A 26455-nucleotide genomic window follows, 5' to 3' on the forward strand; every position below is an offset into this window, starting at 1 on the left:
GGATGATGAATTGTGATGCTAGATATTAACGTATGGATGATGTATTGTGTTGCTAGATATTAACGTATGGATGATGTATTGTGTTGCTAGATATTAACGTATGGATGATGTATTGTTGTGGTGCTAGATATTAACGTATGGATGATGTATTGTTGTGTTGCTAGATATTAACATATGGATGATGTATTGTTAATGTGTTGCTAGATATTAATGTATGGATGATGTATTGTGTTGTATTGTTATTGTGTTGCTAGATATTAACGTATGGATGATGTATTGTTGTGTTGCTAGATATTAACGTATGGATGATGTGTGTATTGTTGCTAGATATTAACGTATGGATGATGTATTGTGTTGCTAGATATTAACGTATGGATGATGTATTGTTGTGCTGTCAGATATTAACGTATGGATGATGTATTGTTATTGTGTTGCTAGATATTAACGTAGGGATGATGTATTGTTGTGCTGCTAGATATTAACATATGGATGATGTATTGTTGTGTTGCTAGATATGAACATATGGATGATGTATTGTTAATGTGTTGCTAGATATTAACGTATGGATGATGTATTGTTAATGTGTTGCTAGATATTAACATATGGATGATGTATTGTTAATGTGTTGCTAGATATTAACGTATGGATGATGTATTGTTATTGTGTTGCTAGATATTAATGTATGGATGATATATTGTTGTGTTGCTAGATATTAACATATGGATGATGTATTGTTGTGTTGCTAGATATGAACATATGGATGATGTATTGTTAATGTGTTGCTAGATATTAACGTATGGATGATGTATTGTTATTGTGTTGCTAGATATTAACGTATGGATGATATATTGTTGTGTTGCTAGATATTAACATATGGATGATGTATTGTTATTGTGTTGCTAGATATTAAGGTATGGATGACGTGTGCATTGTTGTGTTGCTAGATATTACTGCACTGTTTTTTATTTATTTTATTTTATTTCACCTTTATTTAACCAGGTAGGCAAGTTGAGAACAAGTACTCATTTACAACTGCAACCTGGCCAAGATAAAGCAAAGCAGTGCGACACAAACAACAACACAGAGTTACACATGGAATAAACAAGTGTACAGTCAATAACACAATAGATAAAATAGTCTATATACAGTGTGTGCAAATGGCGTGAGGAGGTAAGGCAATAAATAGGCCATAGTAGCGAAGTGTTGGAGATAGCAAAATGCTTATGTTTCTGCACCTGCGATAAAATCTGTACTGTATTAATAAAAAACACAGTACAACCCTTTTGAGATTCTTTTTTTTTTATTTCATCCAGTTAGGTCTAGACATAACAACATTCCAAATTTATCGCCAAAAAAAACTACTTTTAACAGTATTTCATAATACCCTTTCTTAAAAATACCCATTTCATTTATATTACAGTAAACTGTCATGACTTATTCCTTCGAGTGGATTTGTATCACTTTGGCTAGATTGACATTAAAGCAGATTGATTTGGCAGATAGGTAAATAACAATAAATGGCCTTCAGTCTAATAATTGTATTTTGTAATAATTAAGGTTTGTTCGGGCAGGTTCATTTGGCATTTCTTGGGGTTTAATACATCAAGTTAAAGACTAAAGTAAAGAGACACTCATACATTGTCCACTGGTTGAAAAAATGTCAGTTATTAGAATCCATTGTGCTTATCTCTTGCTAATTGTTGCTTTTTAAAGTTACATTAATCTATTTGATTAATGAATGTGCTTAAATAAATGTATAGGACTTTAAGTTTGAAATACTGAGAATTAGAAATGTGCAGTATCTCAGATCAACCATCAATCACAATATTGTGCTTTTTCATATTGTATTTTCCCAAACATAGCATTAAATGTTTTACATATGAGAAACACCAAACAATGAACAGATGCTGAGACCGTGATTCAATCCGATGGCATGTTATAGAGCAGCACACTTTAACGTCATTTACACTTGAGCCAACGTGTGCAGCGTTTAATGTGATTTTAGTCATTTAGCAGACGCTCTTATCCAGAGCGACTTACAGTAGTGAATGCATACATTTCATTTCATTATTACATTTTTTTCTGTGCTGGCCCCCCGTGGGAATCGAACCCACAACCCTGGCGTTGCAAACACCATGCTCTACCAACTGAGCTACAGGGAAGACATATCTTGGTGGAACGTCAGAGATATTGCCTTTAAACATTTTTTTTTTTTTAAAGATGCATTGTCAGTCCAATGCCACTGGCTCTATAACACGGCTTAGATTGAACCACGGCCTAGATCTGCCGATGCTACGTTCAACTACCGAAATACACAGAAACATTATCCATCGCTTCATACCATCTGTAAGAACAACTTCTATAGCAGGATTCTCTTTGAAAAGACTTATATATATAGAACCATATTAAGTCAATACTGTAGATATATATTTTTCCATACTTAAAACATTTAAAAACACCTTACAAAAACCACAATGCGATGAACAAGGACGATACTGTTATCAACCAAACGGAATGTTCACAATTATTTAAAACATTTTTTAAAAAATTATATACTTCTATTTTATTTTCAGACAAACTCTGGAATAAACAGCATTGAAACTATCCATTTCTCTATTGTTTCTGTGTATACATCACTTTATCTTTTTTAAAAGGTACTGCTATTATCCAGAGTTGGTTTTGCTACACTGATATGTCTGTAGTTCAGAGTTTAACATCATGTGCATTGGAGTGAATCTTCCAGCAGATCACATCATTCACTATTCCTTAAATTCACTGTCATATAGATTTTTAAAATTAGGGATTGACAAATATGCACAAGACATGCTGTGCTTGTGTCTAGCCTGAGAGATGGTCTAGCTAGCCTGAGACAGCAGCAGAGTAGCACAATAAAACATATCATCAGCTCTTTGGCACATCGTTCAGCAAGGTCTGTGGGAGCCTCATGACCGGGTTGCATTCAGGACCGCAAGGTTTTGCTCTTTAACAAAGCGATTTGGCACCCCCCCACATATCAAACTGTAGACAGTATTTGTAGAACATAAGATTTTGTCATCGTTTTTGAAACACAGCTGCTGTGGATGCCACCCTGAATGTAGCCCTGAAGTGACTATACAGACAGACTAGTTGACTCGGTCTGAAACACACCTGTAACCAACCATATGCCGTACTATCACACTGATGAGGAGTGGTTTGTTCATGCATGGTTTGGGAAGCAGAATAAATAGTCTGGAATAAACATCAATTATATGACGATATTGCATCAAAAGCACCAGTAATATATGGAACAACGGTCATTGTAAACCAATATAAGATCTCACATTGTTAGAGGGAGTAAACCCTCATGGACCCAATATAGACACCATCCCAAACAGCACCCTATTATTCCCTACATAGTGCACTACGTTTGGCACCCTATTATTCCCTACATAGTGCACAACTTTTGGCCAGAGGATTTATGGGAATTGGATGCCATTTGGGACGCAGACCTGGCAAAGTTCACTCATTTGGCAAATATGAATTCATTCAAATGAAATGAATGTTATATTGTCTTCCTCTAAAATGACACTAATATATTACTAGAGGTTGTGTATTGTTGAGAGGTCTCACAAACCATTGTTGAGATTTGGCAAATACTTGAAATGAATATTGGAGTAGGCATCAGAGTTAGATTAAGAATGACTAATAGTGATTACTGCTATAGTTACTAATACAGGAATACAGACCCTGTTATTTTACCTGCTTCCCCACTGAACACAAACAACTGTTTTTAATATGAAAATGTTTTGGCAGCTAAATACAATTCCCCCCCCAAAAAAGACTAAAAAAACTGTTGGAATACAAACAAACATACGTCTATCTTAGAAGCCTCTCCTCTTACTGTACACAGACCCACTATAAACCATCATCACAGCTCCACAATGAGAGACAATATCTTTCAGAACATCACAGCGACAAGGCAAACATCTCAAAAAGACTGAGGGAGACAGAGGGGAGGAGGGAGAGAGCAGAGGGGGAGACAGAGAGAGGGAGACAGAAGAAAGAGAGAGGGAGACAGAAGAATGAGAGGGAGACAGAAGAATGAGAGGGAGAGAGAAGAAAGAGAGAGGGAGAGAGAAGAAAGAGAGAGGGAGAGAGAAGAAAGAGAGGGGGAGACCGAGAGACAGAGAGAAGAGAGACAGAGGGAAGGAGGGAGAGGAGAGAGACGGCGAGAGGGAGAGGGGAGATGGAACGAGAGAGCGGGGGAGGGAGACAGAGAGGGGAGAGAATCAAGGGATTCTGTCTGAGGAGCAGAGGAGAGAAAAGAGGAGAGGATTAGAAGCAGAAGTGAACTTTGGCACAGAATGAGGAGGAGGGTTGTGGTGTCTGCCAGTAGAGCTGCTCTGAGGAAGGCTGCTGTTGGGCTGGACACTCATAGTCCTTTATTGAAGTAGACCCTCTCCACACCGGGGTGGCTCACACGGATCTTCTCCTGAAGTTCTGGCTCCAATCGGCTTACTGACATAGAGCTGGAGGAGAGAGAGAGGGACAAGAGAGATGGGAGAGAGAGAGATGCGAGAGTGAGCGATGGCCAGAGAAAAAAAAGAGAGATGGGGAGACAATACAAAGTTATGCACCATTCCTGATCAACACAGCTGATCAACACAGCTGATCAACACAGCTGATCAACACAGCTGATCAACACAGCTGATCAACACAGCTGGCAATGATAATTCACTTACCTCTTCTGGGGGAACAATGCACAGCACAGTGGAGTGGCAAACACCAGGCTGAAAGACAAGCACACAAAAGGGTCAGCAACACATCTACTATATAGAGCTAGACAGTAGATTAGATACCATACTATAATTCCTGACCTTTCCAAGACACAATGTTGCTTTAAAACAGCTGTTGTGATATCTAAACGACACTGTGCTTATGTTTACTTGATAGTTATGTCACGAGTGCTTCACAGCGTTTACAGTATATGTGTGGTGGCTAATTTCTGCATTATCAAATGAGAAGAGTTACAAACACACCAGTCCGAGTTAAACTACATATTTAATACTTAAGATACTTTTGCAAAAGTTCTTGACCCCCAATAATGCACTCTCTCGAATGAACCATTGAATGAGGTAATTACACAATGGCTACAGACATCTTTTATAGCAACGATACACCCCCTTCAACGTACATTGACAAACCACAGATACTTAGTAACAGTTCACAAAGGTTAAGTTTTGTATGACAGATATCCATAAAACACATCACCCCCTCTTGACCCTACTCCTGGACAGGCTCACTGGGGAGTGAGCCTCTAGGCCATATATTATCACAGGATAAGTGCGAGATCTAAGAGAGGACATACAAGGGTCCATTTACTGCCATAATCCTCCCCACAATAAAGAAAAGGAGGGAGTGACTTGCTCACAGACATTGAGGAGACAAGTCATTGGTTCCCCATTAATCACGCCATCCCTTCACATGGTTTAAGAATAAGTAAAGACACATTCCCATGACGACAAATCTGACCTCTCCCCTCTCTGGGCCCCAAGTGTCTGAGCCCCAGCTAAGGTAGACGTGCAACTGAAAAGACACCAGAGTCCAATGGACACTTTCTAATGACAAGTACCTCAAATAAGCATATTATACTAATAAAACATCTTAATTATCTATGTTACCCAACTAATTCTGATTCGTCCACGACATATGTCACGGGTCCTTCACAGCGTTTACAGTACATGTCACGGGTCCTTCACAGCGTTTACAATACATGTCACGGGTGCTTCACAGCGTTTACAGTATATGTCACGGTTCTTCATAGCATTTACAGTACATGTCACGGGTGCTTCACAGCGTTTACAGTACATGTCACGGTTCTTCACAGCGTTTACAGTACATGTCACGGGTTCTTCACAGCGTTTACAGTACATGTCACGGGTGCTTCACAGCGTTTACAGTACATGTCACTGGTGATTCACAGCGTTTACAGTACATGTCACGGGTTCTTCACAGCGTTTACAGTACATGTCACGGGTGCTTCACAGCGTTTACAGTACATGTCACTGGTGATTCACAGCGTTTACAGTACATGTCACGGGTTCTTCACAGCGTTTACAGTACATGTCACGGGTGCTTCACAGCGTTTACAGTACATGTCACGGGTGCTTCACAGCGTTTACAGTACATGTCACGGGTGCTTCACAGCGTTTACAGTACATGTCACGGGTTCTTCACAGCGTTTACAGTACATGTCACGGGTTCTTCACAGCGTTTACAGTACATGTCACTGGTGATTCACAGCGTTTACAGTACATGTCACGGGTTCTTCACAGCGTTTACAGTACATGTCACTGGTGATTCACAGCGTTTACAGTACATGTCACGGGTTCTTCACAGCGTTTACAGTACATGTCACGGGTGCTTCACAGCGTTTACAGTACATGTCACGGGTGCTTCACAGCGTTTACAGTACATGTCACGGGTGCTTCACAGCGTTTACAGTACATGTCACTGGTTCTTCACAGCGATTACAGTACATGTCACGGGTTCTTCACAGCATTTACAGTACATGTCACGGGTGCTTCACAGCGTTTGTTCATCAACAGCCCAAATGGCGGTTTATCAACAGCCCAAATGGCGGTTTATCAACAGCCCAAATGGCGGTTTATCAACAGCCCAAATGGCGGTTTATCAACAGCCCAAATGGCGGTTTATCAACAGTCCAAATGGCGGTTTATCAACAGCCCAAATGGCGGTTTATCAACAGCCCAAATGTTGGTTTATCAACAGCCCAAATGTTGGTTTATCAACAGTCCAAATGGCGGTTTATCAACAGCCCAAATGGCGGTTTATCAACAGCCCAAATGTTGGTTTATCAACAGCCCAAATGTTGGTTTATCAGCAGTCCATTGCTGGCCACTTACCAGAATCCCACCAAGACCACTTGAATAGGTGCACTCATCCACGGGAACTTCTGAAAAAAACAGAGAACAATGAGACAAACAAAAGGATTACATTCCACTCCTCTGAAATGGCTTCCCCTGTTCTGTCCTATTTCCTCACACTCACTGATCACTGAAGGGGCTGGAGTGCTATAGGCAATATGCCTGAGGGCTATAGCTTAGTAGGCACCATTTTGTTTCTACCTATCCAGTTAGTTTGAATCAGGATGAGGAAATAGAGCATTTGGATTTAGCCTGCTGACCGTGTCTAGAAGAATGCTACGGAGGGACTTGAAGGCTCACACAACACAGCGACAGGCCATTATATATACACTGTCTCTAGTATAGCCACTTATCAAAAGGCTGACTGCCATCACAGACACGAGAAAGTAATGCTGACTGCCATCACAGACACGAGAAAGTAATGCTGACTGCCATCACAGACACGAGAAAGTAATGCTGACTGCCATCACAGACACGAGAAAGTAATGCTGACTGCCATCACAGACACGAGAAAGTAATGCTGACTGCCATCACAGACACGAGAAAGTAATGCTGACTGCCATCACAGACACGAGAAAGTAATGCTGGCTGCCATCACAGACACGAGAAAGTAATGCTGACTGCCATCACAGACACGAGAAAGTAATGCTGACTGCCATCACAGACACGAGAAAGTAATGCTGGCTGCCATCACAGACACGAGAAAGTAATGCTGACTGCCATCACAGATATGAGAAAGTAATGCTGACTGCCATCACAGATATGAGAAAATAAGGCTGACTGCCATCACAGATATGAGAAAGTAAGGCTGACTGCCATCACAGATATGAGAAAGTAATGCTGACTGCCATCACAGATATGAGAAAATAAGGCTGACATCACAGATATGAGAAAATAAGGCTGACTGCCATCACAGATACGAGAAAATAAGGCTGACTGCCATCACAGATACGAGAAAGTAAGGCTGACTGCCATCACAGATATGAGAAAGTAATGCTGACTGCCATCACAGATATGAGAAAATAAGGCTGACATCACAGATATGAGAAAATAAGGCTGACTGCCATCACAGATACGAGAAAATAAGGCTGACTGCCATCACAGATACGAGAAAGTAAGGCTGACTGCCATCACAGATACGAGAACGTAAGGCTGACTGCCATCACAGATACGAGAAAATAAGGCTGACTGCCATCACAGATACGAGAAAGTAAGGCTGACTGCCATCACAGATACGAGAAAGTAAGGCTGACTGCCATCACAGATACGAGAAAGTAAGGCTGACTGCCATCACAGATACGAGAACTTAAGGCTGACTGCCATCACAGATACGAGAAAGTAAGGCTGACTGCCATCACAGATACGAGAAAATAAGGCATATGAGAAAGTAAGGCTGACTGCCATCACAGATACGAGAAAATAAGGCTGACTGCCATCACAGATACGAGAACTTAAGGCTGACTGCCATCACAGATACGAGAAAGTAAGGCATATGAGAAAGTAAGGCTGACTGCCATCACAGATACGAGAAAGTAAGGCTGACTGCCATCACAGATACGAGAAAATAAGGCATATGAGAAAGTAAGGCTGACTGCCATCACAGATACGAGAAATTAAGGCTGACTGCCATCACAGATACGAGAAAGTAAGGCATATGAGAAAGTAAGGCTGACTGCCATCACAGATATAAGAAAGTAGGTAAATATGTAATATATGTGATCAAACATGAACAAACAAAATGCTAAATGATGTGAATAATACCTTCAGGAAGGCTTTCTTTTCCAAGGTGTTCATTAAAAATGGAGGGATAGCTGAAGAACAAAATAGTGAAATAAAATGTTCATCCTTTATAAATGTTTATTCATATATCATAAACAACTTATACAAGCATTATCTTTCACCTGATAACATGGTGGATTTCAAGCTTTTATCATTTCCAGAGTATCATATGGAGTTGCCAGGTTGGAGTCACAGATCGCATGGGTTGCCAGATTGGTCCTAAAGCCTATTACGTAATACATACCCATTCCAGGAGAGGCCATGAGGATTCTAGACACCACCACCTGGGAGATAGCCTGCTTAGCGGCGGTCGTTGACTCTCCTAACCGGTTATCGTTCTCGTCGGTTATCGGAATGCCGTGTTTCAGTTCCCTGGACAAAAGTAGAATAAGAAAAGTAAACATCTATTAAACTATTATGTTTCTGTTGAAAGACCTTATAAAAACTGGCTTTGATGATAAAGACCCTTTCTGTTGAATGACCTTATAGAAACTGGCATTGATGATAAAGACCCTTTCTGTTGAATGACCTTATAGAAACTGGCTTTGATGATAAAGACCCTTTCTGTTGAATGACCTTATAGAAACTGGCATTGATGATAAAGACCCTTTCTGTTGAAAGACCTTGTCCAAGTTGTGGAAAGAAAAATGTAAATAAGCAGTGAGTGATATATGCTATAAAAAAGGAGAGTTGAGCATTGTAGAGATACCTAATCAACATTTCAAACATTTAACACTACATAGAGAACTTAGAAGAAAAACACTTAAAATGCTGAATGCATATTTGCAAAGCCATATTTTCAAACAGAAGGTGGTACAGGCTAGTTGGTCTTACCGTTGCCTCATGAGAGGGATGTTGATGCAGTTAGCAGCAGCAACAGCAGCGAAGGGAACTAACCTCCCTACGAGGGGAGATATGTGCTGGACAACAACAACAAGTTGGAGTAAAACAGACAGACAGGAGTTGATCTATACATTCTACTATTTTTACAAAGCTTAAAAGCTCTTTATGCATGTCATGATGGTTATGATGAGTGACATTTGTTTCCACAATGGGAATACTGTATGAAATACACAACATTTTCTCTCTCTTTAAACACGTTGACTAACCAGCAAAGCAGGCAGCAGGCAAAATATGTAGACTACTTCTATTTGTGGTTACTATTCACTTCCATTCACTATTTTGGACATGATAACTACTCATGATATGACTTGTGAGTAGCTTGTGAGTAGCTACGTTTAATAACACTCCCATGCGATGTGGTTGATGGTAAATGAATGAATGAGAACAGGGTTTCTATGGGTTAATACCTTTGTTAGTGCATTTAGTCCTAGAGCCGTGGCTACTGCCCCTGTGGTAGCAGATACATAGGCTGTGCCAAGCTGACTGCAAATGAGAGATGCATTCATAAATTCACATAGTCATATTATCCAAACCACAGAACATTACAGGGTTAATAGGTATCAGAAACACACCAGACAAAAAACTACCAGAGCAACATCAGCTAAAAATGATATAGAACAGGGCTGTTCAACTGGATCCAGCCCGTTGATTCATTTAGACTGGCGGCCGTGGGCCAGGTCCAGCCCGTTGATTCATTTAGACTGGCGGCCGTGGGCCAGGTCCAGCCCGTTGATTCATTTAGACTGGCGGCCGTGGGCCAGGTCCAGCCCGTTGATTCATTTAGACTGGCGGCCGTGGGCCAGGTCCAGCCCGTTCTATTCATTTAGACTGGCGGCCGTGGGCCAGATCCAGCCCGTTGATTCATTTAGACTGGCGGCCGTGGGCCAGATCCAGCCCGTTGATTCATTTAGACTGGCGGCCGTGGGCCAGATCCAGCCCGTTGATTCATTTAGACTAGCGGCCGTGGGCCAGGTCCAGCCCGTTCTATTCATTTAGACTGGCGGCCGTGGGCCAGATCCAGCCCGTTGATTCATTTAGACTGGCGGCCGTGGGCCAGATCCAGCCCGTTGATTCATTTAGACTGGCCCTTTGATCAATTCTGAACATCAACAGAAGATCTGAAAATAAATCCCCATCAGAATCCGACGTTCTGGCCAAAATGACAAGCACTATGGTGGTTGTATATAGTGTGGTATCTATCACTATGGTGGTTGTCTATAGTGTGGTTTCTAGCACTATGGTGGTTGTCTATAGTGTGGTATCTATCACTATGGTGGTTGTCTATAGTGTGGTTTCTAGCACTATGGTGGTTGTCTATAGTGTGGTTTCTATCACTATGGTGGTTGTATATAGTGTGGTATCTATCACTATGGTGGTTGTCTATAGTGTGGTTTCTAGCACTATGGTGGTTGTCTATAGTGTGGTTTCTATCACTATGGTGGTTGTATATAGTGTGGTTTCTATCACTATGGTGGTTGTCTATAGTGTGGTTTCTATCACTATGGTGGTTGTCTATAGTGTGGTTTCTAGCACTATGGTGGTTGTCTATAGTGTGGTTTCTATCACTATGGTGGTTGTATATAGTATGGTTTCTATCACTATGGTGGTTGTCTATAGTGTGGTTTCTATCACTATGGTGGTTGTCTATAGTGTGGTTTCTATCACTATGGTGGTTGTCTATAGTGTGGTTTCTATCACTATGGTGGTTGTCTATAGTGTGGTTTCTATCACTATGGTGGTTGTCTATAGTGTGGTTTCTATCACTATGGTGGTTGTATATAGTGTGGTTTCTATCACTATGGTGGTTGTATATAGTGTGGTTTCTATCACTATGCTGGTTGTATATAGTGTGGTTTCTATCACTATGGTGGTTGTCTATAGTGTGGTTTCTATCACTATGGTGGTTGTATATAGTGTGGTTTCTAGCACTATGGTGGTTGTCTATAGTGTGGTTTCTATCACTATGGTGGTTGTCTATAGTGTGGTTTCTATCACTATGGTGGTTGTCTATAGTGTGGTTTCTATCACTATGGTGGTTGTCTATAGTGTGGTTTCTATCACTATGGTGGTTGTCTATAGTGTGGTTTCTATCACTATGGTGGTTGTCTATAGTGTGGTTTCTAGCACTATGGTGGTTGTATATAGTGTAGTTTCTATCACTATGGTGGTTGTCTATAGTGTGGTTTCTAGCACTATGGTGGTTGTCTATAGTGTGGTTTCTATCACTATGGTGGTTGTCTATAGTGTGGTTTCTATCACTATGGTGGTTGTCTATAGTGTGGTTTCTATCACTATGGTGGTTGTATATAGTGTGGTATCTATCACTATGGTGGTTGTCTATAGTGTGGTTTCTATCACTATGGTGGTTGTATATAGTGTAGTTTCTATCACTATGGTGGTTGTCTATAGTGTGGTTTCTAGCACTATGGTGGTTGTATATAGTGTAGTTTCTATCACTATGGTGGTTGTCTATAGTGTGGTTTCTAGCACTATGGTGGTTGTATATAGTGTAGTTTCTATCACTATGGTGGTTGTCTATAGTGTGGTTTCTAGCACTATGGTGGTTGTCTATAGTGTGGTTTCTATCACTATGGTGGTTGTATATAGTGTAGTTTCTATCACTATGGTGGTTGTATATAGTGTGGTTTCTATCACTATGGTGGTTGTATATAGTGTGGTTTCTATCACTATGGTGGTTGTATATAGTGTGGTTTCTATCACTATGGTGGTTGTATATAGTGTGGTTTCTATCACTATGGTGGTTGTATATAGTGTGGTTTCTATCACTATGGTGGTTGTATATAGTGTGGTTTCTATCACTATGGTGGTTGTATATAGTGTGGTTTCTATCACTATGGTGGTTGTATATAGTGTGGTTTCTATCACTATGGTGGTTGTATATAGTGTGGTTTCTATCACTATGGTGGTTGTATATAGTGTGGTTTCTATCACTATGGTGGTTGTATATAGTGTGGTTTCTATCACTATGGTGGTTGTATATAGTGTGGTTTCTATCACTATGGTGGTTGTATATAGTGTGGTTTCTATCACTATGGTGGTTGTCTATAGTGTGGTTTCTATCACTATGGTGGTTGTCTATAGTGTGGTTTCTAGCACTATGGTGGTTGTATATAGTGTGGTTTCTATCACTATGGTGGTTGTCTATAGTGTGGTTTCTATCACTATGGTGGTTGTCTATAGTGTGGTTTCTATCACTATGGTGGTTGTCTATAGTGTGGTTTCTATCACTATGGTGGTTGTCTATAGTGTGGTTTCTATCACTATGGTGGTTGTCTATAGTGTGGTTTCTATCACTATGGTGGTTGTATATAGTGTGGTTTCTATCACTATGGTGGTTGTATATAGTGTGGTTTCTATCACTATGGTGGTTGTATATAGTGTGGTTTCTATCACTATGGTGGTTGTCTATAGTGTGGTTTCTATCACTATGGTGGTTGTATATAGTGTGGTTTCTATCACTATGGTGGTTGTATATAGTGTGGTTTCTATCACTATGGTGGTTGTATATAGTGTGGTTTCTATCACTATGGTGGTTGTATATAGTGTGGTTTCTAGCACTATGGTGGTTGTATATAGTGTGGTTTCTATCACTATGGTGGTTGTATATAGTGTGGTTTCTATCACTATGGTGGTTGTATATAGTGTGGTTTCTATCACTATGGTGGTTGTATATAGTGTGGTTTCTAGCGCCTATGTGGCATGTTGATTCTTTCTTCATATGAATTTGGCTCTAGCGTTTGAACAATTTAAGCTACAAAAGTATGTGGACACCCCTTCAAATTAGTTGAGTCGGCTGACGGGTGTATAAAATCAAGCACCCAGCCATGCAATCTCCATAGAGAAACATTTGCAGTAGAATGAAGAGCTCAATGACTTTCAACATGGCACTGTCATAGGATGTCAAGTTTCCAACAAGTCAGTTCGTAAAATGTCTGCCCTGCTAGAGCTGCCCCGGTGAACTGTGCGTGCTGTTATTCTGAAGTGGGAACATCTAGTGGTAGGCCACACAAGCTCACAGAACGGGACCGCCGAGTGCTGAAGCCCGTAGCACATAAAAATCATCTGTCCTCGTTTGCAACACTCACTACAGAGTTCCAAACTCCCTCTGGAAGCAACGTCAGCACAATAACTGTTCGTTGGTAGCTTCATGAAATGGGTTTCCATGGCCAAGCAGCTGCACACAAGCCTAAGATCACCATGCACAATGACCATAACCCCATCGAACACCATTGGGATGAATTGGATCGCCGACTGCGAGCCAGGCCTAAATCGCCCAACATCAGTGCCCGATCTCACAAATGCTCAAGGCTGAATGGAAGAAAGTACCCGCAGCAATGTTCCAACATCTAGTGGAAACCCTTCACAGAAGAGTCGATGCTGTTTAAGCAACAAGGGGGGGGGATAACTCCATATTGATGCCAATGTTCAACGAGCTGGTGTCCATATACTTTTGGTCATGTAGTGTATCATTGTATTAAATTACTGAGATGCTCAGTTTTCAGATGATTTTCAAATGACCTAATTACTTTTAAGAAACATTTAATAAATAAAAAAGGTGAGCGGGCGTTGTTTCCTTTTCAATGATTATCAACTGTGTTGGTTGCCACCTCGACTCTAGCTGGTTGAGAACACTCCACCTCTTTCCTAATTACTTTTAGCAACATTTAATTTTAAGACAAGTTATTTATTGGTGTGTGCTTGGCTTTTTGTTTTATATATACAGTTCTTCAGAAGAATAATCACACATGGAAAATGTCCGGCCCCCCTGCAATCAAACACTTTACACATCTGGCCCCTGTAAGAATAGAAAAGTAGTTGAATATCCCTGATATAGAAACTATAAAACCAACTTACTTGACTGAGAGAGGAGCATCTCCACTCCTATTGGTGTAGTTGACTATTGCATTGAAGGACTGATTGATCCACTGCCACAGGACTACAGCTGGAGTTGTCCTGAGGGGAGAGAGAGAGAGAGACTTCAATTAGACTACAGCTGGAGTTGTCCTGAGGAGAGAGAGAGAGAGAGACATCAATTAGACTACAGCTGGAGTTGTCCTGAGGGGAGAGAGAGAGAGAGAGACTTCAATTAGACTACAGCTGGAGTTGTCCTGAGGGGAGAGAGAGAGAGAGACATCAATTAGACTACAGCTGGAGTTGTCCTGAGGGGAGAGAGAGAGAGAGACTTCAATTAGACTACAGCTGGAGTTGTCCTGAGGGGAGAGAGAGAGAGAGACATCAATTAGACTACAGCTGGAGTTGTCCTGAGGGGAGAGAGAGAGAGACTTCAATTAGACTACAGCTGGAGTTGTCCTGAGGGGAGAGAGAGAGACATCAATTAGACTACAGCTGGAGTTGTCCTGAGAGGGGGGGGGAGACTCTATGGAACATAAAGCTTTTACTATCTGATCCTGGAATATACAAGGTCTAAGTTCATCTGTCTTTGGCATAAAGAGCAGGAACACAGACTTCATCAAAGACATTAGAAATGCAGACATTGTCATCCTACGAGAAACATGGTATAAAGGAGACAGACCCACTGGTTGCCCTCTAGGTTACTGAGAGCTGGTAGTCCCATCCACCAAACTACCAGGTGTGAAACAGGGAAGAGACTCAGGTGGTATGCTAATTTGGTATAGAGCAGACCTAACCAACTCTTTTAAATTAATTAAAACAGGAACATTTTTCATCTGGCAAGAAATGAATAAGGAAATGATCTCAGATAAAAATGTCCTCATGTGTGCTACCTATATCCCTCCATTGGAATCCACATACTTTAATGAAGACAGCTTCTACATCCTAGAGGGGGAGATCAACAATTTCCAGGCCCAGGAACATGTTCTAGTCTGTGGTGACCTAAATGCCAGAACTAGACAAGAACCTGACAGTCTCAGCACATAGGAGGACAAACACCTATATAGAGGTGACAGTATTCCCTCCCTTAAAATATGCCCCCCAAGACACAACTATGACAAAACAACCAACAAAAATGGGTCACAACTACTGCAGCCCTGTCGAACGCTGGGTCTGTACATAGTCAATGGTAGGCTTCGAGGAGACTCCTATGGTAACTACACCTATAGCTCATCTCTTGGCAGTAGTACTGGGCTCCCGAGTGGTGCAGCGGTCTGAGGCACTACATCTCAGTGCTTGAGGCGTCACTACAGACACCCTGGTATGATTCCAGGCTGTATCACAACCAGCCTTGATTGGGAGTCCCATAGGGCGGAGCACAATTGGCCCAGCATCGTCTGGATTTGGCCGGTATAGGCCGTCATTGTAAATAATAATTTGATCTTAACTGACTTGCCTAGTTAAATAAAGGTTAAAAAACTTTTTTTTATAAAAAATGCTGTAGATTACTTAATCGCTAACCTCAACCGAGTCTCTTACAGCGTTCACAGTGAGTCCACTGACACCCCTATCAGAACACAGCAAAATCACACTCTACTTGAACAGAGCTATGCTCAAATCATGAGGCATTAAAGCCAGAGGAACTTCACAGTATTAAGAAATGCTATAGATAGAAGGAAAGTAGTGTAGAAACTTACCAAAAAGCTATTAGGCAACAACAAATTAAATCCCTTTTAGACAACTTCCTGGACAAAGCATTTCACTGTAATAGTGAAGGTGTAAACTAGAAGTAGAAAACCTCAACAGTATATTTGACCGCTCAGCTTCCCTATCAAAAAGACAACCTAAAATTAACAACAATAACAAATGGTTTGATAAGGAATGCAAAAACCTACGAAAGAAATTGAGAAACCTATCCAATCAAAAACATAGAGACCCAGAAAACCTGAGACTAAGCCTTCACAATGGTGAATCACTAAAACAATACAGAAATACACCACGGAAAAAGAAGGAACAGCACGTCAGAAATTAGCTCAACGTAACTGAAGAATCAAACCACTTCTGGGAAAATTGGAAAACTCTAAACAAACACAAAGAGCTATCTATCCAAAATGGAGATGTATGGATAAACCACTTCTCCAATATTTTCGGCTCTATAACAAAGAACAAAAAACAAAAACATATACAGTTGAAGTCGGAAGTTTACATACACTTAGGTTGGAGTCATTAAAACTCGTTTTTCAACCACTCCACAAATTTCTTCTTAACAAACTATAGTTTTGGCAAGTCGGTTAGGACATCTACTTTGTGCATGACAAGTAATTTTTCCAACAATTGATTACAGACAGATTATTTCACTTATAATTCACTGTATCACAATTCCAGTGGGTCAGAAGTTTACATACACTAAGTTAGCTGTGCCTTTAAACAGCTTGGAAAATAAAGATGTCATGGCTTTAGAAGCTTCTGATAGGCTAATTGACATCATTTCAGTCCATTGGAGGTGTACCTGTGGATGTATTTCAAGGCTTACCTTCAAACTCAGTGCCTCTTTGCCTGACATCATGGGAAAATCAAAAGAAATCAGCCAAGACCTCCACAAGTATGGTTCATCCTTGGGAGCAATTTACAAACGCCTGAAGGTACCACGTTCATCTGTACAAACAATAGTATGCAAATATAAACACCATGGGACCACGCAGCCGTCATACCGCTCAGGAAGGAGATGCCTTCTGTCTCCTAGAAATGAACGTACTTTGGAAGAAGCCACTGCTCCAAATCTGCCATAAAAAAGCCAGACTATGGTTTGCAACTGCACATGGGGACAAAGATCGTACTTTTTGGGAAATGTCCTCTGGTCTGATGAAACAAAAATAGAACTGTTCTGACATAATGGCCATTGTTATGTTTGGAGGAAAAAGGGGGAGGCTTGCAAGCCGAAGAACACCATCCCAACCGTGAAGCACAGGGGTGGCAGCATCATGTTGTGGGGTGCTTTGCTGCAGGAGGGACTGGTGCACTTCACAAAATAGATGTCAGCATGAGGGAGAAAATTATGTGGATATATTGAAGCAACATTTCAAGACATCGATCAGGAAGTTAAAGCTTGGTCGCAAATGGGTCTTCCAAATGGACAATGACACCAAGCATACTTCCAAAGTTGTGGCAAAATGGCTTAAGGACAACAAACTCAAGGTATTGAAGTGGCCATCACAAAGTCCTGACCTCAATCCTTTAGAACATTTGTGGGCAGAACTGAAAAAGCGTGTGCGAACAAGGAAGCCTACAAACCTGACTCAGTTACACCAGCTCTGTCAGGAGGAATGGGCCAAAATTCACCCAACTTACTGTGGGAAGCTTGTGGAAGGCTACCTGAAACATTTGACCCAAGTTAAACAATTTAAAGGCAATGCTACCAAATACTAATTAAGTGTATGTAAACTTCTGACCCACTGGGAATGTGATGAAATAAATACAAGCTGCAAAAATCACTCTCTACTATCATTCTGACATTTCACATTCTTAAAATAAAGTGGTGATCCTAACTGACCTAAAACAGGGAATTTTTACTAGGATTAAATGTCAGGAATTGTGAAAAACTGAGTTTAAATGTATTTGGCTAAGGTGTATGTAAACTTCAGACTTCAACTGTATATGATCAACTACAAATCGTATAATTGGCTATTAAAAGACAACCAGAACCCACTGGATTCTCCAATGTCATTGAAAGGACCAAAGGACAAAATACAAACCCTCCAACCCAAAAAGGCCTGTGGTTTTGATGGTATCCTATATGAAATGATAAAATATACAGACCACAAATTCCAATTGGCTATACTTAAACTCTTTAGCATCATCCTTAGCTCTGGCATCTTCCCCAGACTTGTACATTTCCTCAGTGAAAACAATGTACCGTGGCAAATTGGCATTTTACCAAATTACCGTACGACAGCCCACATATTCACCCTGCACACCCTTAATTGACAAACAAACAAACCAAAACAAAGGCAAAGTCTTCTCATGCTTTGCTGACTCAATTGGGCATGAGGGTCTGCTATACAAATTGATGGAAAGTGGTGTTGGGGGAAAAACATACAACATTATAAAATCCATGTACACAAACAACAAGTGTGCGGTTAAAATTGGCAAAAAACACACACATTCTTTCCACAGGGCCGTGGGGTGAGATGCAGCTTAAGCCCCACCCTCTTCAACATATATATCAATGAATTGGCGAGGACACTAGAACAGTCTGCAGCACCCGGCCTCATCTTACTAGAATCTGAAGTCAAATGTCTACTGTTTGCTGATGATCTGGTGCTTCTGTCACCAACCAAGAAGGGCCTACAGCAGCACCTAGATCTTCTGCACAGATTCTGTCAGAGCTGGGCCCTGACAGTGAATCTCAGTAAGAAAAAAATTATGAGTGTTACAAAAAAGGTCCAGTTGCCAGGACCACGAATACAAATTCCATCTAGACACCGTTGCCCTAGAGCACACAAAATATTATACATACCTCGGCCTAAACATCAGCGCCACAGGTAACTTCCACAAAGCTGTGAGCGATCTGAGAGACAACGCAAGAAGGGCCTTCCATGCCATCAAAATGAACATAAAATTTGACATACCAATCAGGGTCTGGCTAAAAATACTTGAATCAGTTAGAGCCCATTGCCCTTTATGGTTGTGAGGTCTGGGGTCCGCTCACCAACCAAGAATTCACAAAATGGGACAAACACCAAATTGAGACTCTGCATGCAGAATTCTGCAAGAAAGAACTTCTGTGTACAACGTAAAACCCCAAATAACGCATGCAGAGCAGAATTAGGCCGATACCCGCTAGTTATCAAAATCCAGAAGAGCTGTTAATTTCTACAACCAACTAAAAGGAAGTGATTTCCAAACCTTCCATAACAAAGCCATCACCTACAGAGAGATTAACCTGAAAAAGTCCCCCAAGCAAGCTGGTCCTGGGGCTCTACTTAAAAACACAATCCACAGAGCCCCAGGACAACAACACAATTACACCCAATCAAATCACGAGAAAACAAAATTATAATTACTTGACACATTGGAAAGAATTAACAATAATAACATCTAGAATGCTATTTGGCCCTAAACAGAGAGTACACAGTGGCAGAATACCTGACCACTGTGACTGACCCAAAATTAAGGAAAGAATATGTACAGACTCAGTGAGCATACCCTTGCTATTGAGAAAGGCCGCCATAGGCAGACCTGGCTCTCAAGAGAAGACAGACTATGTGCACACTGCCCACAAAATGAGGTGGAAACTGAGCTACACTTCCTAACCTCCTGCCAAATGTATGACCATATTAGAGACACATATTTCCCTCAGATTACACAGACCCACAAAGACTTTGAAAACAAATCAAATTTTGATAAACTCCCATATCTATTGCGTGAAATACCACAGTGTGCCATCACAGCAGCAAGATTTGTGACCTGTTGCCACAAGAAAAAGGCAACCAGTGAAGAACAAACACCATTGTAAATACAAACCATATTTATGTTTATTTATTTTCCCTTTTGTTCTTTAACTATTTGCACATTGCAACACTGTATATAGACATATGGCATTTGAAATGTCTTGTTATAACACTATCATTCTAATAGAACAGTCGTATAACACTGTCATTCTAATAGAACAGTCGTATAACACTGTCATTCTAATAGAACAGTCGTATATCACTGTCATTTTAATAGAACAGTCGTGTAACTGTCATTCTAATAGAACAGTCGTATAACACTGTCATTCTAATAGAACAGTCGTGTAACACTGTCATTCTAATAGAACAGTCGTATAACACTGTCATTCTAATAGAACAGTCGTGTAACACTGTCATTCTAATAGAACAGTCGTATAACACTGCCATTCTAATAGAACAGTCGTATAACACTGCCATTCTAATAGAACAGTCGTATAACACTATCATTCTAATAGAACAGTCGTATAACACTGCCATTCTAATAGAACAGTCGTGTAACACTGCCATTTTAATAGAACAGTCGTATAACACTGTCATTCTAATAGAACAGTCGTATAACACTATCATTCTAATAGAACAGTCGTATAACACTGCCATTTTAATAGAACAGTCCTGTAACACTGCCATTTTAATAGAACAGTCGTATAACACTGCCATTTTAATAGAACACTGCTGCTCACTTGTAAAAGGTCATCATACAGCCAGTGATGGTCATGTTCATGGGGACCTGAGCCGACATGCGGCCAATCAGGATCATCTTCTCTCCGGTGTCTGGGTGGAAGGCTGAGTCAAAGATATACTTGGCTCGCCATAGCTCGTCCTCTGTCAGCCCGGGGGACATCACACCTTGCCTGGGGGAGAAGGGGGGGTTTCAAAGACAAATAACAAGTGATTAGCTGAGCCTGTTTACTTAGTAGCAACACAAGTTTAAACAAAACCCTGTTGGTTGCACACAACCTGTATTTGATAAACATTGTCCCAAATGTAACTGTGTAGAAGCCTTCAATTTCTTACCTAGCAACACTACTCTGTGTATTCAATGTTGCATCATAGAATGCAACCATGTGTTGTCTTTCTGGTTAATCAATAGTTAATTAAGGATAAACTGATCATAGATCTATGCCAATAAGCCTGGGGTCAATTCTATCAGGAGCTCTCAGCTCAGTTATAGGTTGTTTCCATACAGCAGAACCAGGAGGAACCAGATCCCAGGAGAAACCATAACCCAGGAGAACTAGAGAGAACCAGGAGGAACCAGAACCAACTAGAACTAACTAGAACTAGGCACAACCAGGAGGTACCAGAACTGATGAGAACTAGGGACAGCCAGGAGGAACCAGAACCAACTAGAACTAGGCACAACCAGGAGGTACCAGAACCGACGAGAACTAGGGACAGCCAGGAGGTACCAGAACCAACGAGAACTAGGGACAGCCAGGAGGAACCGGAACCAACGAGAACTAGGGACAACCAGGAGGAACCGAAACCAAGGACAACTAGGGAGAACCAGAAGGAACCAGAATCAAGGACAACTAGGAAGAACCAGAACCAAAGACAACTAGGGAGAACCAGGAGGAACCAGAACCAAGGACAACTAGGGAGAACCAGGAGGAACCAGAACCAAGGACAACTAGGGAGAACCAGGAGGAACCAGAACCAAGGACAACTAGGGAGAACCAGGAGGAACCAGAACCAAGGACAACTAGGGAGAACCAGGAGGAACCAGAACCAAGGACAACTAGGGAGAACCAGGAGGAACCAGAACCAAGGACAACTAGGGAGAACCAGGAGGAACCAGAACCAAGGACAACTAGGGAGAACCAGGAGGAACCAGAACCAAGGACAACTAAGGAGAACCAGGAGGAACCAGAACCAAGAACATCTAAGGTGAACCAGGAGGAACCAGAACCAAGGACAACTAGGGAGAACCAGGAGGAACCAGAACCAAGGACAACTAGGGAGAACCAGGAGGAACCAGAACCAAGGACAACTAAGGAGAACCAGGAGGAACCAGAACCAAGGACAACTAGGGAGAACCAGGAGGAACCAGAACCAAGGACAACTAGGGAGAACCAGGAGGAACCAGAACCAAGGACAACTAAGGAGAACCAGGAGGAACCAGAACCAAGAACATCTAAGGTGAACCAGGAGGAACCGGAACCAAGGACAACTAAGGAGAACCAGGAGGAACCAGAACCAAGAACATCTAAGGTGAACCAGGAGGAACCGGAACCAATGTGAACCAGGAGGAACCGGAACCAATGACAACTAAGGAGAACCAAGAGGAACCAGAACCAATGTTAACTAGGGCGAACCAGGAAGAACCAGAACCAAGGAGAACTAGGGAGAACCAGGCTCAGAATACACTACCGGTAGTCACTGATGACTTTGTGTGCATTCTCTAGTTGTTCATTGGTGAGCAGGACGTTGCGGGGATCTGTAACGGTGAAGAAGTGTTTAGCCCGGCCCATAAACGTCCCTTGGTCCCATCGAGGCTCCTTGATGTTTATGGAGGTGGAGATTTCTGTCGTCATGGTTATCTGAAAGAACACAACAGCATTGTAATAGCAAAGATTAATTATTTTGTCGACCCTGTAAAACATTCACAACACAGACAAGTTTTATTGTCCCAGATAATTTATCTACCGGCGCTCGACTAAAATTCATAAATTAGCCTAGCTACCGTCAGAGGAGGTGAAATTCATAAATTAGCCTAGCTACTGTCAGAGGAGGTGAAATTCATAAATTAGCCTAGCTACCGTCAGAGGAGGTGAAATTCATAAATTAGCCTAGCTACCGTCAGAGGAGGTGAAATTCATAAATTAGCCTACCTACCGTCAGAGGAGGTGAAATTCATAAATTAGCCTAGCTACGGTCAGAGGAGAAGAAATTCATAAATTAGCCTAGCTACGGTCAGAGGAGGTGAAATTCATAAATTAGCCTAGCTACCGTCAGAGGAGGTGAAATTCATAAATTAGCCTAGCTACCGTCAGAGGAGGTGAAATTCATAAATTAGCCTAGCTACCGTCAGAGAAGGTGAAATTCATAAATTAGCCTAGCTACTGTCAGAGGAGGTGAAATTCATAAATTAGCCTAGCTACCGTCAGAGGAGGTGAAATTCATAAATTAGCCTAGCTACTGTCAGAGGAGGTGAAATTCATAAATTAGCCTAGCTACCGTCAGAGGAGGTGAAATTCATAAATTAGCCTAGCTACCGTCAGAGGAGGTGAAATTCATAACATCCTCCTGAATAAAAGCTTTGGAAAAACTGTAATAAGGTGTCCCTGTGTTAAGTTTCTTCCCACAAGATTAGTTCCCACAAGATTAGTTCCCACAAAGTGTGGCACTCACAGGAACAGTTCTAAACAGCATTAAGTCAATGGCATCTGGGTCCCCAGTCCTAGAGTTAGAGACAAGGGGAATAATGCAACACAAATCACAAAAAGCTAAACAAAAGACCTTGACTATTGTATTACCTGGGACAAAACTAACCCTGAAACAGCATTCCAGTTATTATATTTCATTCTGAGACTAGAGTAGAGTAAAAACAGGTTTTTAGACATTTTTGCAAAAAAAAAGGGAAAGGGTGTGAATACTTTCCGAATGCACTGTATATTACTTCCACATCTGCCAGAAATCACTCCTTTCTAAGTAACGTCTCTTATGTTACCACAAAATCATATCACAATTGCTGTCCCCTGAGAGGAATGAAAAATCCACAACACACTGTGATAAGTTCTTCTCAGTATTAATTTAGCAGGACAGGTGATCCAGTATAATGTTGCTATGGAAACAGGCCTGGCTGACCTGACACGGGTTTTGAAGAGCTAACCCCCCCCCCGGGTCGAGGCGTCTTTTCAAAAGCCCCAAACCCACCACCCTACCCTCCTACCCCTTCACTCTCTCATTCTCTCTCTCTCTCTGGGGTCAAAGAATGGATGAATTGTGTGTTAACAGCCTAGTCATGGGCACGTGGATAGGCTATCGCTCATCTTCATTCTAATTTAATTAGGCCTAATCAACATAGGCTATATTTATATGGGCATGTCAATAAAACAGTTTAGGCTAATGGAAACTATATTATGCTATGTTAAAATAATCTCTCATAACATAGACAAGGCAAGGCTACACCTTATCTAGCAGCCAATATGGCTACATTTAGTGTGACAGAACAGAGAAAGGCTCTGGAGAAAATCCCTTTAATATAACATCTTCTGCACTATGCCATGCTACTGCATTTATTCCCCTTTCCTATCAAATGGATGTAATGTTGTTGTTTTTTTTAAATCACAGAGAGGTAAAATAATCACGACATTCCCAAGATACAATGTAACCCAGTCTGAACTAGATTCTATTAACCCGTTGTTACAATGTAACCCAGTCTGAACTAGATTATATTAACCCGTTGTTACAATGTAACCCAGTCTGAACTAGATTCTATTAACCCGTTGTTACAATGTAACCCAGTCTGAACTAGATTCTATTAACCAGTTGTTACAATGTATCAGGTGTTGTATCCATCCAGTTCCAGCTTGCTGCAGATGTAACAGGAGACATTTTGAAACGCATGTCTCTGTCTGTAACCCGTTACACACACACATCAGTCTCAGTCTGTTGCAAATATGACTTATCGGTCAGTCACAAACAACAACAGTTGTTATAAATCTAACTTCCTCTGACAAAATGTCAACCAGTCAGACTTCCTGTGGGTAAAATCCTATGCAACAATAGGCTGAAGGCCTAATACAAAAGCAGTGTTGATTTGATCATATTTGTTATGGCACTATAAAATCTGAACTCTGACAAGGGGCGGTTTCTCTTAACGTCTGCTACGTAAGGTGGCCTCTGATCTAAAGACCTCTCTTCCAGCCCCACGTTTTAACCAAATCACTGGCTTCCATGGCTACATATTAACCCATATTAACTACATTGTAACGTTGTTCTTATGCTACAATGGTTGTTCCCAAAGCATAGCAACACAGCTGCATAACATTGTGCAAGAACCGGCCAGCTCTGGTTTGAGAGAGGCTCAGTGAAATATAGCCTACAATATTTCTCACCATTTTGTCAGACTATTTTGACCGTGCAAATGGATCCGGGCGAACAATACTACCATTGGCTGGATCGGATAAATTGATCAAAGGAAGCTGACCAGCTTGATCTGTAGCTAATCACTGCATGTAGACCGTTACATCTGGATACCAAGTCAACGTCCAACACCGTGCAAACGCCTAAAGAAATGTAATATCTTCGCTAATAGCCTCTTATTCAAAACATCTGTTTCAGCCCAGCTGTGCGTCCCTGTTTCAACTACAGCCCTAGATTTCTGCCTGCCACATCCTCAGATTCAGTCATCTAGTTGCCCACTAGGCAGGCAGGCAGCAGGGCTATCCCTCCATCCTGTTAACCATCCAAACCAGATGCACGACTCTAAAATAAGTGGTATCAAATTCCAACATGTGGAAACACGTGTTATAAAGGTATCCAGCCACTTACTGGACTAAGCTCCGATCCTGGTGTGCCACGGTCACAGCAGTCTTCTGCCAGAGACGTCCCTAAATAGCGAGCGAGCTCAACGAAGCTAATTTGACAAGGATGCAGCGGCAACTCAGCACCAACAGCAGCGGGCACGGAGTTCCTTTCACAATAAAATCCCAACATTAAATAAATACAAATACACAGACCAAAATAATATAAATGTCTCGAATTTTATGGGAGTCCAAATCATATAAATATAATATATTCTTGATCTAACCCCAAACATTTTCATGGCCAGGTTTATCATAAATTAAAAGTCAATGGCAACTAATAGTTTTCTTCCTCAGACAAGGACTTTTATTAGCAAATTATTTTTTAGGTGACTCTGTCTGCTGCGCCCTGCCCAGTCATGTGAAATTCATAGATTAGGGCCTAATTCATTTATTTCAATTGACTGTTTTCCTTATATAAACTGTAACTCAAATCTTTGAAATTGTTGCATTTATACTTTTGTTCAGTAGAATTGATGACAATAATACAATATAACTGTGAAAGTCATTCGCCTTTTTCCCTTTAAATTGTTTAGGCCTATCTCCATACGATTGCTTTAGAGAATATCAATAACACATCATCAATAGCCTTCCTATATTTGAAACAATATAAAAGTGCACTGATTACACAAGACTGTGTCTTGCTCCTTCGTAGAAAAGGAAACATTACAAAGCCAACAAAAAAGCTCTCAGGCTGCATTTACACAGGTAGCCCAATTCTGATATTTGTTCCACTAATTGGTCTTTTGACCAATCACATCAGATCATTTCACATCAGCTCTTTTTCAGAGCTGATCTGATTGGTAAAAATACAAATGAGTGAAAAAAATGATCAGAGTTTTTTTTTTTTTTAAATGATCAGAGTTTTTTTATTTTTTAATGATCAGAGTTGGCTGCCTGTCTAAACGCATCCTTATATGGCCCATAACGGTCTGAT

General features: G+C 41.1%; 1 protein-coding gene across 3 annotated transcripts; it reads right to left on the reverse strand.

The window, feature by feature from the left end:
* Positions 1-1281: 1281 nt before the first annotated feature.
* LOC106612248 (sideroflexin-1) lies at positions 1282-25610 on the reverse strand. Of its 3 annotated transcripts, XM_045724213.1 has the most exons (12): positions 25487-25600; positions 23342-23390; positions 22361-22530; positions 20671-20841; positions 14484-14582; positions 10016-10091; positions 9540-9625; positions 8950-9077; positions 8688-8737; positions 6906-6955; positions 4722-4769; positions 1282-4508 (listed from the first exon to the last, which is right to left on the reverse strand). In XM_045724213.1, the coding sequence occupies exons 2-12, from the start codon at positions 23360-23362 to the stop codon at positions 4412-4414; spliced, it is 996 nt and encodes a 331-aa protein (XP_045580169.1). In that variant the 5' UTR covers positions 23363-23390; positions 25487-25600; the 3' UTR covers positions 1282-4411. The 3 variants fall into 3 exon arrangements, with proteins under 3 accessions (XP_045580169.1, XP_045580171.1, XP_045580170.1); XM_045724215.1 differs by lacking the exon at positions 23342-23390 and having other exon boundaries at positions 25487-25610; XM_045724214.1 differs by lacking the exons at positions 23342-23390; positions 25487-25600 and adding an exon at positions 25051-25397.
* Positions 25611-26455: the final 845 nt, after the last annotated feature.

The sequence above is a fragment of the Salmo salar genome, chromosome ssa09 (genome assembly GCF_905237065.1).
Source record: "Salmo salar chromosome ssa09, Ssal_v3.1, whole genome shotgun sequence".
NCBI classification, from domain to species: Eukaryota; Metazoa; Chordata; class Actinopteri; order Salmoniformes; family Salmonidae; genus Salmo; species Salmo salar.

Excerpts from the sequence above, each read along its gene's own strand:
- LOC106612248 (XM_045724213.1), bottom strand. The coding sequence starts at position 23,362 with ATGCTGTTTAGAACTGTTCCT. Across the intron at positions 20,842-22,360 it reads AAAGTCATCAGTGACTACCG|GCAAGGTGTGATGTCCCCCG; the intron begins GTAGTGTATTCT and ends CTTCTCCCCCAG. Across the intron at positions 14,583-20,670 it reads TGTATGATGACCTTTTACAA|GACAACTCCAGCTGTAGTCC; the intron begins GTGAGCAGCAGT and ends CTCTCCCCTCAG.